General features: G+C 37.9%; 1 protein-coding gene across 2 annotated transcripts in view; it reads left to right on the top strand.

Annotated features, from left to right (window-relative positions):
* Positions 1 to 20118, top strand: part of WIF1 (WNT inhibitory factor 1) — a 283251-nt gene that overhangs the window by 16608 nt on the left and 246525 nt on the right. For both annotated transcript variants that reach the window (XM_053716857.1, XM_053716856.1), the window contains exon 3: positions 19576 to 19684. In XM_053716857.1, coding sequence (XP_053572832.1) covers positions 19576 to 19684 — 109 coding nt within the window. The remainder of the gene's footprint in view (positions 1 to 19575; positions 19685 to 20118) is intronic.

Raw genomic sequence — 20118 nt, forward strand, 5'->3', positions numbered from 1 at the left:
ACAACATATGGTAAATGTCATAATATGATAATTAGTAGCACAAAAGTCTTATAATGTACCACATCCCCGCTACAGCTCTTCTACAATAAAACCTAGGGCTCGATAAAATAAACTTTGCCAGCTCAAACCTACTTTTTCTCTCCTACACTCGTCTCGAAGGGCTGCCCTGGTGGAATGATCGTAAAAAGGGGCAGTCCCTGCGAGTGGCGAGATGGCTCCTATTAAAAGTAATGGAGCTCCCTGGATAGGGACACTTCACTCCTTAAAACAAAGTTAGCAGTTTCAGGAGCTCTTTAAAATGAAAATCCTGCAGCCAATAGAACTCACATTATGCTGCATAGAGCATCTTACATTCACCTATATTTTTTTTTTTTTTTTTTTTATTGAAGTTCAAATAAAAGCTTACATGCATGTCATGTCATCAAAACAAAAACATAAAGATTACCTGGAAAGAAACAAACATGCAATAGGAAATTAAGGCAAGCAATACACATTAATGACTTATTATGGGGGTATAGAGGAAATGCTTTTCTATCATGACTGTGTATTTCCTGATCATTGCTTAAGGTCACGCGTGGGCCCCTTATCAAAATAGAGATTGTAAAGCTATAAGAGGTACCTTCTGTCTGAAAGAGACCACTCTAAGATCCCAAATGATGAACTTCTATTTTATTTTTTATTTGTCAGTTCTTAGAGCTCTTGCAATGAACTATTCCTTCATAGTGTATATTTGCATTTATGGCAAGAACTGTTGTAGTATAGCTAGTATTAAGGGTGCGGCATAGGCGAGAGAAGCCACAAAGCTAGCCCTCCTAGAATAGGAGGTACATTCTTTAACTGGGGGGGGGAGGTGGTAGGCTGTATATAATGCATAAGGTTTATAACGTAAGAGACCAAAGTCAAAGAGTAAGGTAAAACAATCGATAAACTATATATATATAGGGTTAGCACATATGAAATGAGATACTTACAAATAAATTCCCTATTTAGAAGGCTCAGACATGAAATGGTTACTATGAGCTCACGTAATGGGGGCTAGCATATTCATTGAACTGGTTAAATAGTTCTCTGTACGTCAAGTATGATATAAAATTACAATTAATACCAAATAAACTCACAGGTAGTGCGATATATTTAAAGGTGACATATTTGTTATATAATTAAAACCCCAAGAGGGCTGAGAGTAATACAGAGGCTCCTGAAACATAGTAAATGAATAATAAAGCTAATGAAATAAGATTCTGACACCACCAACAAAGTTCTATATATATCAGGAATCTTTCTGCAATTGACACAGCTGAAAATAGTATTAGCAAGATAGGGCAAATTTAGAATATTTAGTGTCAACTTGGTGAAAGAATATTAATGCGCACTATAGTATAGTGTAAATTTTCTGTGCTGGCCAACTTAGGAGAGGAGGCGTTCTCAGGACTTTTTATATAATACTCAGGCTAGGGTAAAGCGAGTATAGAAAGTATTTGCATGGACAACCCAAATTCAGAGCTAAATTAGTTTCTTATGTCCTACTAGGTATAAATGCTAGTTATATAAATATGTATATGCATGGTGCATCACCCCGGCCGCAGGTCATGCAGTACCACACATTAGTTCTACAGTAAAATAATAAGACACTCCTCTTGCCTGCTCCTTCTGGATAAAACTGTGCAGGACAAGTGCAATAAGGAGCTAGTATAAAGGTGAACAGCTAAATTAGGTTTAGTAGGGTGGTCCCAGTAGCATTAAGATTAGGTTTTGTAGAAAAAAAAAAGGAAGAAATAAATAAATAAACCCCTGCCTGCTAAGTTGCAGTGATGTTCATAGGGATACATAGAACTGAGCTAAACAAGCCTATAGTCCTTAAGGGTATAATCAGATAATGTGATAACATCCTCAGTATATACAGTGTGAGTCCGTCCATGTTCTATCATCACATAGGGAGCTTTTATATATATCTGGTCTATCCTAGATCCTTAATAGTTTAAGTAGAAATCTCACATCTGTTAGTGGATACAAATAATAGTAATACACATAGTAATACTTAACCAAAACAGAACTGAAAAACTTTTTGTACAGTACCCAACAAGTATTAATTGTTTAATTTTGTGAAATATAACTATAAAGTTCTCCAAGGAGAAATATAGTATTAGAGTTCAATGGTGTAGCAGTATAAGAAGTCACCGGCCATTCGGCCTTATCTTGCACCTGCCTGTCAAGTTTAGTGGTGTCCCAAACGAAATACTGGTTAAAGTCTCCCGGTTATCCTGCTAAAGTTTTTGGTTATAGCGGTTATGCCATGGATAGGGTAGAGAGACAATCCCCCGGGGTCCCACTGCCGCTTCTGCAAGTTTGTGCAGCGATAGCAGCAGCATGGATGTTGGGCTAAAAGCCAAGGATGACTAAACGCAGGGCCTCTCAGATAACGGTGCCGCTTGTGAAGGTAAAGAAGACACAGTGGGTTTGTTACTTTCTGGAGAACCCAATGCGGCAATGACCCACAATTTGTAGGATAGCGCCATCCGAACTTGCCGACTTTAGATAGAGGGAGTCTCTGGGTCTCAGAAAAACCCCGGTAGAATAGCTGGTAGTCGGGTATCTGTTGTAGTTCCCCCTCCTCGGTGTACAGATACATGCCTGATTGTTGCGTTGCTCTTAGCCCACATATCTCAGCTCCAGTTGCCAATCTTTTACCGGAATCCGGAATTCTGGTGTGTATAGGAGCCTTTGTGTTGCCAAATAGCAAAGTATGCTCTGCTCCCAGCAGCAAAGATGGCGACCGACCACACTCCATTAAACCAACTGCGACATCACTATTCTGTTCGCCCGTGGTCAGGGCACCTGAGGAGATGGTTCGAGTTGTAATGGCCTTAAAAGCTTTGTCGACTGCGCCCAAGAGAATGTCATTATGTCGATTCAGCAAGTTCCTTATCTGATTTAATATGTTCCTTACTCTCACACCCCAGGGTAATGCAGACTAGAAAGCGTGGGTTATAGAGATAAAAAAAAAATAGCGTATGAAGCTTTGAAAGATTCACCGAGGGGGGAATGATGTTAGTTCACTGCATATATTTCAGGGATAGGGTCCAAAATGAGTAAAATAAGTATTATAGCCTTTGAAACAGGTAAATATATCAGGAGCTCAGGCAAGATACGTCTTGTCTCGGTGGTTGCTGGCTCCGCCCCCATTCGCCTATATTTTAGTATGGATTTGTTTTTCTATTGGGGTTATAAGTGTTCGTATTGCCTTTTAGTTGGCGATAAAAAAACTGAGATCTGCAGTGTGAAAATCTTTATAGAATTACACTGGGATTAGAGAGACATTTTCATATACACCAATGGAATGCCCATTTTCAGACCAGTTTACGGAGAAAACAACAACTGCACTTTGTATTTTGTATTTATAAGTACACATTTCTGTGTGATTTTTGCACATCCAGTGTACTAAAATTACGATTTACGCTGTGCATATTTCATTTGATTTATTCCAGTGTAAATTACATTCAAATTTAACTTTTTTGTTAAAATACGATTTTTGGTGAAGAAATTTGTTACGATTTTTGATGCACTTTAACAATACAATTTTTTCCCCTGCATATTTTTGTGTGAATGGTTAAAATATTTGTTTTGTATGATGTTTAAAATAAGAATTTTATTGTGGACATTTCATATGAAAATCCAGTATACGCCCCTTAGTGAGACACCCTGTTTTCAGGGTAAAAAGTGGCTTTAGATCATTCCACCAGGGAAATAGAAGGACTGGTGAGCATTCTTTAATAATCTCGCGAGCCCAGAGAGCTTTCCATCATCGAGCCCTTAGACACAAACACAAATTCTAAAATAAAACATAAATCGAAGCGTCGCCTTGTGCAGGTCAACAGGTTGCTTCTGAGTATTATAATCACCAGCTGCCAGAATACTCACAAGCGTAGCAGCACTCTATTGCGTGTCCAAGCTCACTCAATCATCGGTTTAAAGATAAACATATCCACAGCCTCTACTTCTTGTTTCCAGTCATTTAAAACATTTTTTATTATTATTTCTAATGCCCCTTTTTGATAAGACTATCTTACTTGGCACTATTTGCTGTTTTTAGAGTTGGAGCTCTATTGAAAACACAGTAGGGTTTATCCTCAAGCACTTGCATCATATAAAAGGGCAAATGTCTATATAATATTCTCTTAATTGCCCAATGGTTGGAATTTAATTGGTTATGAACACAGGTTTATTTAAATTTGGTAAGGTTTCCCTTGTTCTTTAGGTTGAAATCCTATTTCAATTTAGGCTGCCTTCTAGCCATCCTATAACTGGACGTAGTAAGTTGATGTGGATAACCTTTTCCCCTAAATCTATCTTTTAATTTATAACATTGTTTATCATAAGTGTTACTATCACTACATTTTCTCCATATCCCCCTAAACTGGCTAAAAGGTATATTAGTCTTCCAACTTGTCAGATGATTACTGGTATACAATTGTTACTGCCCCCTGTTTTAAAGTATGTACACAAATGTACATTTCCCAATGAACCCTATGACAATAGAACGTCCAAAAATTCAATACAGTTTATTGCTGCTCCACTTGTGAGTATTCTAGCTGTTGTTGATTATAATAGTCAGAAGCAACTTATTGACGTGAACAAGGAGGCTTTTTTTATTTAGGTTTTATTTCAAAATTCATGTTGTAACTTAGTTATCCTAAATTTAAAAGTCTGTTCTTTTTGTTTCATATCTCCAGCTGAGGTCAACTAGTAACAGTTCTAAAAGCTGATAAAGAAATGATCTCAGTGTTTAAAGATCCTTTATTAGAGTTTATACACTTTAGCAATGCTTTTATAATTCTTCCTTATGGTCCACAGCAGCCATGCTAAGGAAACGTTAGGTTTCAAAATATTTTATTGAAATAAAACTTTTACACTTATTGAAACAATTACTATAATTTAAAAAAAAAAAAACATCAACACGCAGGTCTCAGGCAATAAATTATTATATCTAGCATGTATTATTTAATGTCTCTTTAAAAGGACAATGTGCTGTAAAATTAGTTTCCCCTTAATGTTTTTTTAATTATTTTATTTTTAACATTGGCAGAGTATAAAATGTATGACATTTGCTCCTTTTGATTTATTTTTGTATATAAAACATCTTTTTTATTAGGTGAAAACACGACCCATTTACATTGGCTTATCTTGTATGGCAAGGATAGATCCTTATCCTATATTTCTTCTGTACACAGAGGCCTCTTTATCTTATCTCTGTATTTATTCACCAATACTTAAAACTATTGAAAAACATGAACATTTAAAGGGCCACTAAACCCAAAATCTTTCTTTCATGATTCAGATAGAGAATACAAATTTAAACAACATTACAATTTACTTCTATTATTTATTTTGCTTCATTTTTTAGATATCCTTAGTTGAAGAAAAAGCAATGCACATGGGTGAACCAATCACACAAGGCTTCTATGTGCAGAAACCAATCAGCAGCTACTGAGCATATCTAGATATGCTTTTCAGCAAAGAATATCAAGATAATAAAACAAATTAGATAATAGAAGTAAATTAGAAAGATGTTTAAAATTGATTTCTCTTTCTAAATCATGAAAGAAAAAATGTGGCTTTCATTTCCCTTTAACCCCTTAGTGACCAGAGCACTTTTCCATTTTCTGTCCGTTTGGGACCAAGGCTATTTTTACATTTCTGCGGTGTTTGTGTTTAGCTGAAATTTTCCTCTTACTCATTTACTGTACCCACACATATTATATACCGTTTTTCTCGCCATTAAATGGACTTTCTAAAAATACCATTATTTTCATCATATCTTATCATTTACTATTAAAAAAATTATAAAATATGAGGAAAAATGAAAAAAAACCACACTTTTTCTAACTTTGAACCCCAAAATCTGTTACATATCTACAACCACCAAAAAACACCCATGCTAAATTGTTTCTAAATTTTGTCCTGAGTTTAGAAATACCCAATGTTTACATCTTCTTTGCTTTTTTTGTAACTTATAGGGCCATAAATACAAGTAGCACTTTGCTATTTTCAAACCATTTTTTTTCAAAATTAACGCTAGTTACATTAGAACACTAATATCTTTCAGGAATCCCTGAATATCCATTGACATGTATATATTTTTTTTTAGAAGACATCCCAAATTATTGATCTAGGCCCATTTTGGTATATTTCATGCCACCATTTCACCGCCAAATGCGATCAAATACAAAAAATTGTTCACTTTTTCACAAATTTTTTCACAAACTTTCAGTTTCTCACTGAAATTATTTACAAACTGCTTGTGCAATTATGGCATAAATGGTTGTAAATTCTTCTCTGGGATCCCCTTTGTTCAGAAATAGCAGACATATATGGCTTTGGCATTGCTTTTTGGTAATTAGAAGGCCGCTAAATGCCACTGCGCACCACACGTGTATTATGCCCAGCAGTGAAGGGGTTAATTAGGGAGCATGTAAGGAGCTTTTGGGGGTAATTTTAGCTTTAGTGTAGTGTAGTAGACAACCCCAAGTATTGATCTAGGCCCATTTTGGTATATTTCATGCCACCATTTCACCGCCAAATGCGATCAAATTAAAAAAAACGTAAAATTTTTCACAATTTTAGGTTTCTCACTGAAATAATTTACAAACAGCTTGTGCAATTATGGCACAAATGGTTGTAAATGCTTCTCTGGGATCCCCTTTGTTCAGAAATAGCAGACATATATGACTTTGGCGATGCTTTTTGGTAATTAGAATGCTGCTAAATGGCGCTGCGCATCACACGTGTATTATGGCTAGCAGTGAAGGGGTTAATTAGGTAGCTTGTAGGGAGCTTGCAGGGTTAATTTTAGCTTTAGTGTAAAGATCAGCCTCCCACCTGAAACATCAGACCCCCTGATCCCTCCCAAACATCTCTCTTCCCTCCCCTACCCCACAAATGTCCCCGCCATCTTAAGTACTGGCAGAAACTCTGCCAGTACTAAAATAAAAGGTATATTTGGGCTTTTTTGTGCATTTTTTGTTAGCATATTTACATATGCTTCTGTGTAGGGATCCCCCTTAGCCCCCAACCTCACTGATCCCCCACTAAACAGCTCTCTAACCCTCCCCCTCTGACTTAATGTGCGCCATCTTGGGTACTGGCAGCTGTCTGCCAGTACCCAGTTTAGTGAAAAAAATGCTTTTTTTAAATAAAAAATGTCCCTTGTCTGTAGTGTAGCTTTCCCCCCCCAAGACCAACCCCCCACCCCTTCCAGATCCCTTAGATGGTTAAAAAAAAAACGTTTATTTAATTTTTTTTTTACTTTTCTTTAACTTTTTTTCTGTAGTGTAGCGGTTCCCACCCGCTCCCGCCCCGTGCACGCGCCCGCCCGCCACCCCCCGTGCACGCGCGCGCGCCCGTGCGCGCCCCCGTCGGCTCCGCTTCCGATCCCACCCCCCTCCACCTTACGCAACTCACCGATGGCCGCCCACCCGCCTCCCAAGTCGGCTCCCACCCACCAACGATACCGGCCATCGATATCCGGTGCAGAGAGGGCCACAGAGTGGCTCTCTCTGCATCGGATGGCCAGACAGTGTTATTGCAGGATGCCTCGATATCGAGGCATCGCTGCAATAACCGGAAAGCAGCTGGAAGCGAGCAGGATCGCTTCCAGCTGCTTTCCACACCGAGGACGTGCAGGGTACGTCCTTGGTCGTTAACTGACATCCTTTAGAGGACGTACCCTGCACGTCCTCGGGCGTTAAGGGGTTAAGTACCAATGTTTCCCACCTTCCACTGGGAGTGCAATTTATCCAAATGCTTTTCTATAGATAATGTTGAGGCACAGAAATGTTCAGTATAGTTGGGGGAACAAGAGGTAAAATAGCTTTTCAAATGAAAAAATAAAGGTAAAGGAGCTATTTGTAAACTATTTTATACATACCTGCAGGTAAAATGGAATATTAGGAAGACATTAAAGGGAAAAAAATACAGTTCACTATCCCTTTAACTAAACTTTGTACTTAACTCACATTTCAGCAAGTTTAGCAGTGTTCCTTATGTATTGTAAAATATGTTAATCTAAGAAAATCTCTGTACCAAGGTGTTATGCTCATTTTGTTATCCTAAATGTATGTATTTGTAGCATTAGCATTTATCATATGGGAATCGTTTAATGATCATTATATAGAGCCAGATTAAAAGTGACATGCTAATTTTTTTTTCCCGCTCAGGCGCACTAACTTCATGACGTCGGATATTGCAATTGCACAAACTTCTTCTCCCCTTAGACTTCTATGGTGCGTGCTGAAAAAAAACATATTAGTTATGGCTTGCACTAACCCAACACTGAGCTAGACCAACTGTACTAAACCCGAAGGTGCGTTAGTAATACTTAAAATTCCTAATTGGGTGTTTGGATCAGCAGTTTCATTTTGATCTATCAAATAACTGAAGGACACAGTAATATTTCAGTAGTGAAATGAGGTTTATTGGATTAACAGAAAATGTGCAATATGCATCAAAACGAAATTAGACAGGTGCATACATTTGGGCACCATTGTCATTTTGTTGATTTGAATACCTGTAACTACCTAGCACTGATTAATTGGAACACACAATTGGTTTGGTGAGCCTATTAAGCCTTGAACTTCATAGACAGGTGCATCCAATCATGAGAAAAGGTATTTAAGGTGGCCAATTGCAAGTTGTTGTTCTCTTTGACTCTCCTCTAAAGAGTGGCAACATGGGGGCCTCAAAACAACTCTCAAATGACCTGAAAACAAAGATTGTTAGACATTATGGTTTAGGGAAGGCTACAAAAAGCTATCGCAGAGATTTAAGCTGTCAGTGTCCACTGTGAGGAACATAGTGAGGAAATGGAAGACCACAGGCACAGTTCTCGTTAAGGCCAGAAGTAAAATATCGGAGAGGCAAGGCAAAGGATAGTGAGAACGGTCAAAAACAGCCCACAGACCACCTCCAAAGACCTACAACATCATCTTGCTGCAGATGGTGTTACTGTGCATCATTCAACAATTCAGCGTATGGGAGAGTGATGCGGAAGAAGTCTTTTCTGCACACACGCCACAAACAGAGTCGCTTGAGGTATGCAAACGCACATTTGGACAAGCCAGCTTTATTTTGGAAGAAGGTGCTGTGGACTGATGAAACAAAGATTGAGTTATTTGGTCATTACAAAGGGGTTTTATGCATGGCAGCAAAAGAACACAGCGTTCCAAGACAAACACTTGGTGGATGTTCCATAATGCTGTGGGGCTGTGTGGCCAGTGCCGGTACTGGGAATCTTGCTAAAGTTGAGGGTCGCATGGATTCCACTCAATATCAGTAACAAAGTTGAAGTTAAGCCGGAGCTGGATATTTTAACAAGACAACGACCCAAAACACTGCTCAAAATCTACTCTGGCATTTTAAGTACAATGTTCTGGAATGGCAATCCCAGTCCACAGACCTGAGTATCATTGAAAATCTGTGGGGTGATTTGAAGCGGGCTGTCCATGCTCGGCAAACATCAAACCTAACTGAACTGGAGATGTTTTGCAAGGAGGAATGGTCCAAAGTAACTTCATCCAGAAATCCAGAATCCAGACACTCATTACAGGCTATAGGAAGCGTCTAGAGGCTTTTATTTCTGCTAAAGGAGGCTCTACTAAATATTATTCCAAATTTATGCACCTGTCTAATTTCGTTTTGATGCATATTGCACATTTTCTGTTAATCCAATAAACCTCATTTCACTACTGAAATATTACTGTGTCCTTCAGTTATTTGATAGAGCAAAATGAAATTGCTGATCCAAACACCCAATTATTTATAAATGCAAATCATGGAAATTGTCAGGGGTGCCTAAACTTTTGCATACGACCGTATATATATATATATATATATATAAAAGTACAAAGACACCAAACCTGAGCGCTACAAATATCAGCTTACCCTTAATGTGTGACACCGCTGTTCATTGATCCTGAATCCTCAGCATGTAACTTGTGATTTCTTCCCCGGCACAATGGAGAGTGGGTGGATGCAGGGAGACTTTAACTGCTGCAGCTGCTTAATCAGAGTGTCTGCAAACACTCCAGTGAAATGTAAAAATCCAAAGAAATTAAGGTATAGCGCAAAAACAGTCCATAGACACCTGCTCTTAAAAAGTGCAGATAGATAATAGAAGCTACTATTGCTATTCTTTAAGCCCAGTGAGTGCTGTCTTCTATTTTATATATATATATCTATATATATATATATATAAATCCAAAGAAATTAAGGTATAGCGCAAAAACAGTCCATAGACACCTGCTCTTAAAAAGTGAAAGATTTTAATGTAATCCAAGATTTAAAAGACATCGTAGTACAAAAATAGGAGTTAAAAAATGTTATAACTCAGTGTGTACAGAGACACCTGTCTGCAAACATGTTTCGTGCCTCAGCACTTGTTCACTGCATATGAACAAGTGCTGAGGCACGAAACATGTTTGCAGACAGGTGTCTCTGTACACACTGAGTTATAACATTTTTTAACTCCTATTTTTGTACTACGATGTCTTTTAAATCTTGGATTACATTAAAATCTTTCACTTTTTAAGAGCAGGTGTCTATGGACTGTTTTTGCGCTATACCTTAATTTCTTTGGATTTTATATATATATATATATATATATATATATATATATATATATATATATATATAAAATAGAAGACAGCACTCACTGGGCTTAAAGAATAGCAATAGTAGCTTTTACTTACGCGACATTTTGGGGATAGCTCCCCTTTATCAGACCCAGTCTGATGAAGGGGAGCGTCACGTAAATAAAACGTCATGAAAATAAAAGCTACTATTGCTATTCTTTAAGCCCAGTGAGTGCTGTCTTCTATTATCTATACCTCAACTTGCATTCAGCACTCTGGCACTCCCACTCGCCAAAGTCTCAAGACCAGGGTGCATAAATCATCAAATAAAGCCTTAAGAATATGCACTCCCTGGATTTAAAGCACAGGACTCTTTATTTAGGTTGTGACGTTTCGGGGCATTCACCTAGTCCAATTATAAAGTCACCACTCACTGAATTTTATAGAACTTAAAGTGAATGTAAACTCTGCATCATTTCTAAAGTTCTGCGTTATATTAATCTTAAAATAACTTGACTTTCATTCATCATTTTATTTATTTCATCGCAATTACCGTAATTTTCAATGTTTTTATATCGCTCCCGTCGTTATAATCCTCCAACCGGCATTTGCTATCTCTCCTTGTCATTTATAGCCACGATCAGCATAACGAATCACGGCGCTAACCACAGGGGGACCCAACCCCTTTGTGTGTCGTCACAAGTCCGCATTGCGCTTGCGTTAGACTCCGATTACAACATGTTTCCCATAACTTTGTTCACAATTCATGCATGCGCATTTGAATAATTCACGGAGTTCATTGATTCTTGAAACAATATACGGATTGGTAAGTTTAAAAAGGGCTCCGTATTCTACAATCACATACGATTACCTGCAAAAGTAATAATGTTTACATTTATGTTTAAAACGATTGATGTTATGATTGCAATAAGTCTAAAATATCAAAATATATATATATATACTAAAATAAATTTGAGTTTCATTCCAGTATAACTAAAAAGTATGAGCGAAAATGTAAGATATAAGACAGCGGAATCGTTGTTTCACGCATGCGCAGTGAGTAACTGAGACGGGAGCGCGCATTGCCACTAAGTAAACAGCGAGTGGGACCGCTGTATACGTAATATTGCATAGAAGAAGGAAGTGGAGAGTGGGAGGAGCAGGTATAGTGAAAATACGCTATTTACAAATGCTGATAAAAATTAAATTACACATTTGATTAAAAAATAAAAGTGGCGGTATGATTAATATACTTATTCTCTATATATGTATAATTTCATAACAGTGAAAATTGACAATCACTTTAACTTTTATTCAAAACAAATCATAAATAGTCCCATGACGTTTCGGTGCCTGACTGACACCTTTATCAAATTAATTCACCCAGCGTGCAGGTAGATGGTATATCCTGGCATCCGGGAAGATGTTGATTTAGCGATTTATTCTCTGATAAATGGGATTTACTATGAACTTGTAATATCAAGTTTCGTGTAAATAATAGCATGGTCTGGTGATAATGCTTATCATGACCTGTGCTATCATTAGCATGCCACTTGTAATCTGGCCCATAATTTGGTAATAAACTCAATCCAAATTAAAAATAAAATATTCAGGGATGGGTTTGTTTTGGTTTTACTGTGTTATGAATTAGTATTTCTTGTAAAATACATTTCGAACATTTTAAAAATATTTTGGGCCAGAGACTGCATCAGAACTTCAGCACTAGCAAAGGGGGTAAGTCACGCAGCAATGGCAGCAAATTGTTCAGAACATAAGTGTACACACAAAACCGTGCTTAAATGCAGTGAACAAAACAAACAGCTACCTCCTTCATCCTGTCAAAAAAGCGCCAAAAATACATCATATCCGGTATATTATAAAGTGAACTCGGAAGTTAACAACCTTCACTTCCGGTATAAGTATACATCAAACCATTCAGTTATGAAAGTGCTGAATTAAATACGTAATAAATATTCTCATTTCCTCTAGTGGATTAACATCATATTTGAGAATATTTATTATGTATTTAATTCAGCACTTTTATAACTGAATGGTTTGATGTATACTTATACCGGAAGTGAAGGTTGTTAACTTCCGAGTTCACTTTATAATATACCGGATATGATTTATTTTTGGCGCTTTTTTGACAGGAAGAAGGAGGTAACTGTTTGTTTTGTTCACTGTATTTAAGCACGGTTTTGTGTGTACACTGATGTTCTGAAGAAGGGGAGCACAAGTCCCCGAAACGTCAATAAATTTGACTTTTGCATTTGAAAAAATCCTGGTTTGTCTCTGTCACTGTTGGAGCTATTATATTTAAACTGAACATCCGGGTGGTTGACCCTAGGAGGGCAGATTCACATTTGGACTGTTATATATATATATATATATATTATTATTATTATTATTATCGGTTATTTGTAGAGCGCCAACAGATTCCGCAGCGCTAATTATGTATAAATATTTGTTTTGCACTACTATGTGTAAATATTTGTTTTGCACTATATATATATATATGTGTATATATATATATATATATATATATATACTGATATACATATATATTTATGTGTTTATATATGTATATACACATATTAACACATATTAATACATACATATATATGTTTATAAGCATATACATATATATTTAAAGGGAACACACAGTTCCCATAGACCACATTGTAAAGGCACCACTCCCACCAACTTTAACCCCAAAATAATGCCATCTTTATTTTTTAATAAACTGCAATAGACAGTATTATGTGGCAAATTTATAATATTAACCAGAGATCTGATCTCTGGTTAATTTTATAAGCACTAATTGCTACCTTGAGCTACCTTGAGCTCGCCACTTGTAATGGCTGATTAATTATCATGCTCCCACAAAAGGGCAAATTTGCCTGTTTGCGGGTGCGCAATAATTTTACTTTCCAATATACTTCTGTTATCTAATTTGCTTCATTCTCTCTTGATATCCTCTGTTGAAAATCATAGCTAAATAGGCTCAGTATCTGCTGATTGGTGTCTGCACATAAATGCCTTGTGTGATTGGCTCACCCATTTGCATTGCTATTTCTTTAACAAAGGATATCTAAAGAATTAAGCAAATTAGATAATGGAAAGTAAAGTGGAATGTTGTTTAAAATTGTATTCTCTATCTGAATTATGAAAGAAAAAACGTGGGTTTCATGTCCCTATAATTTTACATTGATCCCTGTAGTTATTTCACTGCTTGCGAATCATAGCTCAGAGATGAACATTGCAGAAAGTTAAAAAATCCATAAATTGTTCTTTTGGTGTGAATAGAGTATACATTTAGGGGCCTATTTATCAACCTCCATATGGAGCTTGAGGGCCTGTGTTGGCTCGCCAGAAACACTAGTTAAAGACTGCTGCTACATAACCTGTCCGTCTGCTCTGAGGAGGCATCGCCGCAATTCAACCCGATCGAATATGATCAGGTTGATTGACACCCCTTGCTAGCGGCCGATTGGCTGCGAATCTGCAGGGTGCGGCGTTGCACCAGCAGTTTACAAGAGCTGCTGGTGCATTGCTGAATGCGGAGAGCGTTTTGCTTCCCGCATTCAGCAAGGTCTGTCAGACCTGGGGCGCGATCCGATATAGATCGTAGTTTGCGGCGCAAGCGAGGGAACCTGCGTCGCCCGCAGTTTCAGCTCGCAACTCGAGCTATCCCATATATGTCGCCGTCAGATGCTAACGTGCCGTAAGTCTGACAAACCAGCGATGTCCAGAAATCTGCGCAAGTACAAATTTCTGGCGTCGCCAGTGACTTGCAGCATGTTAGAAACTGCCGGCGCCTACAAAACCTGACTAAAGTCTAAATCACCCGCACTGTCTAACATGCCTCCCATACATAGCCCGACACGTCTAACACGCCTCTCTAACATAGCCCGACACGTCTAACCCTCTATCCGCTATCCCCCCTCACTAGCCTAACAATAAAATATGTATTAACCCCTAAACCGCCACTACCTAATAAAGTTATTAACCCCTAAACCGCCGCCAGCTATATTAAATCTATAACCCCCTAAAGTGAGCCCCTAACACCGCCGCTATCTACCTTACCTACCCCCTAAAGTGAGCCCCTACCTCGCCGCTATCTATTTTAAAATTATTAACCGCTAATCTAATCCCCCTACCCAGCCGCCATCTATATTAAATTATTTAACCCCTAAAATACTAAACTATCCCTACCACTAAACCTAAGTCTAACCCTACAAATAGCCCTGAAAAGGGCTTTTTGCGTGGCATTGCCCCAAAGTAACAGCTCTTTTGCCAGCCCTTAAAAGGGCTTTTGGCGGGGCTTTGTCACAAAGTAAAGGGGGGGGGGCCCAAGAAAAAAAAAAAAGTTGAAAAAAAAAGTTTAGAAAATAAAATTACACCAGCACCAGTACAGTACCATAGTGTAACTTACTCTCTTAACTTACTCTCTTGGCTGCTTGACTCCACTGATCTTCATTCCAGCAGCCTGGCTTCCGTTCTCACAGTGCACTAGTGTCCACGTGACTTGGCTGAGGGCTCCAAGGTTCCCTCCAGCACTTCCGCACACTGCTCCACCTCGTCAGCAGTCACGTGACGTGACTGACAAGACTGCTTCTGATTGGCTCCCCGAGGCTGCTAGAAGAGCAGCCTCAAATGGGAGCATATGGGTAGCAATGGGCTCAGCTTTTAGTCACCAGTGGGTGGCGCTGGCTCAGTTGTGGCTCAGGCAGTCATGTTGTGCAATGGATGGAGGGCAGCGGACCAGCTCACTGCCTACCTTCTATTACGCAACATGGATGATACCATGTATGCCGGACCAGGGGGGGGGGTGGAAATTTTTTTGCCTCTAATGACTGCACGTCACTGCTTTACAGTGATGTCAGAGGTGTTACGCTCCTGTCTGCGTTCCCTAAGACGCCTGTCCAAACTAATGCTTAAGTTAATAAGTGCTTCAAAACTGTCAGGTAGTTCTACTCTAGCTAGTTCATCTCTTAGGGTATCACATAACCCTAGGCGAAACTGGTTCTTTAATGAAAGCTCATTCCAGCCAGAATCTTTAGACCATTTCTTAAAATCCATTATATACTCCTCCACTGGTCTTTTGTGTTGCTTTAATGACCTCATAGCAGTCTCAGCAGTAAGCTGCTTATAGGGGTCATCGTATAACTGTGACATTGCTGCAAAAAATGAGTCTAATGAGTGGAGTATAGGGTCATTTGTCTCAAAGAAAGAGTTTGCCCAAATATGTGGCTCCCCCCTGAGGTATGAGATAGTTGTAAGGACCTTAATGTGGTCTGTAAGGAATGTTTTAGGTTTTAAAGTAAAATGGAGGTAGCAGGCATTTCTGAATTCCCTAAAAAGCTTACGGTCACCATTAAACTTATCTGGGGGACTAATACTGGGTTCAGGCATGCAATCAGTTTTCTGTTTGTCTGCTATCTCTTTTATGTAGGCTTTCAAAGAAGTATTTTCCTGCTGTAATGTGTTCATAGCTTGAGTAATGTTTTCTACCCTGTCAGTGAGTGTTTGCACATGTGCTATAATATCCACTGGGTTCATGATTTTGAGGCTTGGTAATACTATCACAATTGATATAGCATTTTAGCCAATCTCTAAAAAGAAGAATGCTATGTTAGTTTATAGAACCCAACTGTGGAATTCTAAATAAAGTCATATGAGAATCTGTAGTTAACTGGAATGCTGTGTAGTAGGATCTCTGCTTCAGGATATCACACCAGTACAAGTTATGCACATTAAACATAAGGGTGAAGCAGAGTCCCTACATTAGTTTATGGTACACTGTCTAGCAAATCGCTATGGCTGTAAGACGCAACAAAGTTCAGCAGAGAAATACAAAGTAAGGCACCAGGTTATTAGGTAACATAGCAGGTAAACACTTAACAGAGTAGGAGTAATTACTATTTAGGCAATCTTACTGTGCAGCAGCAAATAGGATAAGAGAGCAGTCCTGGATGGAGGTTCTGATAGAACTGGAGTATTGTTGCAGCGATCAGCTGAGAGCAGAGCGGACAAGCTGGCAGTCGGAGCGGTTCTTTCGGCATGTGAAGTCACCGCGGATTGATCCTGTAGATCCGGCCAAGGGTTAGACAGCAGGAACCGGAGACACAGCAAACGAGTGAACGAAGTGAAGGTACTTTGCAAGAGAGGATCTCACAAGAAAGCAAGGCTAAGTAATCAAAACTGGTCCTGTTAGAAGAACAGAATAATATATCCAAAAAACAATGGGAAAACTCATCTGTAGTAAAAATCCAAATTTTATTGTGATACAGGATCAGACATAAAAACCACAACGTTTCGGGATTAGTACCCCTTAGTCATGTGATAAAAAACACTCATAACACACCTGTTTAAATAGGCTAACTAGGTATTTAACCCCTTATATATTCATTAGGTGAAATGAATCACAGCAATGTAATTTACTGGCCTCTTCTGGGCAAGGGTGAAATGACATGAATTATAAAAACAGATATTCAGGCCTCAAGGATATGTACATATTTATGTTAAAGGACGCTGGTTTTTTTGCATAAAAATGCTATATTGCTTGACACCATGTAAATATGTACATATCCTTGAGGCCTGAATATCTGTTTTTATAATTCATGTCATTTCACCCTTGTCCACACATACATATACAGTACATGTCTAAATATGTGTATGTATTTATGTATGTATGTATGTGTGTGTGTGTATGTATATACTGTATACTATATATATATATATGTGTATACATGAATTAATATATGTATAAACATATATATATATATATATAAATAAATATATAATAGCAGGGATGTGCACTCTCACTTTCATAACATCTGCCGGGTGCTAGTAAATGCTTACAGTAGCAATGAAGAAAACTTGCACTCACTGGTACTTTTCAACACAATTTTACTGTGACTGTGTAATGTTTCGGGGATAATATATCCCCTTCCTCAGACGAGTGCCAGAAACGTTACACGGTTACAGTAAAATTGTGTTGAAAAGTACCAGGGAGTGCAAGTTTTCTTCATTGCTACTATATATATATATATATATATATATATATATATATATATATATATATATATATATATATATATATATATATATATATATATACATACAGAAATAGGCGGGATCCGACTTATATACTACAGGAAAGTTCTTCCCTGTGAAATGCATTACTGGGCTAAAAGAAGCTGCACCCAGGTGGTAAATCACCATAGAACAGGCTAACAATAATATTGAGACAGTTGTTCGTTCCTGTGAGTGTGAGTGTGAGTGTGCTTCTCTCCGTGTGTATTTAATCTCCCTATGGGAAAAAGGGGAAACCAGACGTGGACTCCTTGCTCAGTGTGCTTAGAGGAATATGGCTACACCTCACTGACGAGGCCCGCAATGAAGGCTGAAACGATCGTCTGGGGTTGCTGTGTTCCTTGTTCAGAGAGGAATTGCCTGGTATTTTGGCGCTGGACTGACCGTAATAGGCGGGATCAGACTGATATACTACAGGAAAGTTCTTCCCTGTGAAATGCATTACTGGGCTAAAAGAAGCTGCACCCAGGTGGTAAATCGCCATAGAACAGGCTAACAATAGTATTGAGCCAGTTGTTCGTTCCTGTGAGTGTGCTTCTCTGTGTGTGTGTGTGTGTGTATATATATATACAGTATGGGGCATATGTATCAAGCTCTGAATGGAGCTTGATGCCCCGTGTTTCTGGCGAGCCTGCTCACAAAGACTGCTGCTCCATAACCTGTCCGCCTGCTCTGAGCAGGCAGACAGACATCGCCACAATACAACCCGATCAAGTACGATCGGGTTGATTGACACCCCCTGCTGGCGGCCCATTGGCTGTGAGTCTGCAGGGGGCGGGCTTTGCACCAGCAGCACTTGTGAGCTGCTGGTGCAATGCTGAATACGGAGAGCGTATTGCTCGCCGTATTCAGCGAGGTCTGGCGGACCTGATCCGCACTGTCGGATCAGGTCCGCCAGACCTTGATAAATATGCCCCTATGTATGTATGTATGTAACTATATATATATATTTATATAAAAATACATATACAAACACATTATCAATATTAATATTTAATAATGTGTTTTAGTGTGATTTTACTGTAAATATTTTACATTCCAATGTTCTTCACATAGGGGAAAATGTTCTATGTATTTTAAAAATATATTCCTATATACCTATACATATGTATATAATATTTATTATTATTATGTATTTGGTAGGTATATATATATATATATATATATATATATATATATATATTTTACTAAATAATAATTATATATATTTAGAGAGAGAGAGAATATATATTCAAAATAGATAGAACATTTTCTTCTATGTGAAGAACTTTGAAATATAATTTATAATTCATGTCAGGTATAGCGCACTTGGATAAATGTGGTCGGGTTAGTGCACGAATGCTCTTAGTTTTTATTTTATTTGTGCTCTCCACTGAAGTCTATAGGGATAAGAAGTTAGGTTGCGATATCCAAAGTCCAACAGTTAACAAACATTGTACTTTCAACTTGTAAATGCACAAGTTACATTTTTACTTTCATCCATTACGCCTTCATATAAAACCCATTTCTATCTTGTGCTTTTGGAATGGTGATTAGACTATCAAGTGGGGTAAAGTTTTTAGTGGAGAATATACATGTTGTTTCAGAATGAATTCATAATATGATGCCATTTTGCGTATAAGAGATCAGGATAGTTGAAGGTGCTGATAGTAGAATGAATGTCATGATTGAAGGAAAGGGAATAGAGTTTAGATTGGTGGGTAAAATGGCCTGGGCACTTTATTTTTGTTGTTTTAACTTTACTACTTTCTATTATCAAAGATTCATCAAGACTTAGTATTATAGACATAAAATAAACTCTGTTCTAGGTCTCAGATTATTGACAGTTTATTTTATATGCTTTATTTTGCAGGCAGAATACTTTTATGAGTTCCTGTCACTACGTTCACTAGATAAAGCAATCATGGCTGATCCAACTGTCAATGTACCACAGCTAGGAACTGTTCCACATAAAGCTTCAGGTCAGTCCCATGTGAATTATTTACTATTTATTATAGTGTGTATTTTGTTTATTAATCTATGGCAATAGCATCATTTTTATGCCACTGGGATAAAAATATATCCATTATTAAAGGGACATTATACACTAGATTTTTCTTTGCATAAATGTTTCGTAGATTATTCATTTATATAACCAATACAGCTTTTTTTTTTTTTAAATGTATAGTTTTGCTTATTTTTAAATAACATTGCGCTGATTTTTTTAGACTCCTAACCAAGCCCTCAATTTTTAGAAGAATACTAATGTATACGTACTCCAGCTTGCTCCTGTTTGTGTAAAAGGGTCTTTTCATATGCAGAGGAAGGGGGAGGGGGGAGTGTCTGCTCTTTTTGCTATACAGGCACTTTCAGTGGGTGTTCCAGCTAACCTTTTCAACAGAGCTAAACTGGGAGC

This window comes from Bombina bombina, chromosome 6 (genome assembly GCF_027579735.1).
Source record: "Bombina bombina isolate aBomBom1 chromosome 6, aBomBom1.pri, whole genome shotgun sequence".
Taxonomy (NCBI): domain Eukaryota; kingdom Metazoa; phylum Chordata; class Amphibia; order Anura; family Bombinatoridae; genus Bombina; species Bombina bombina.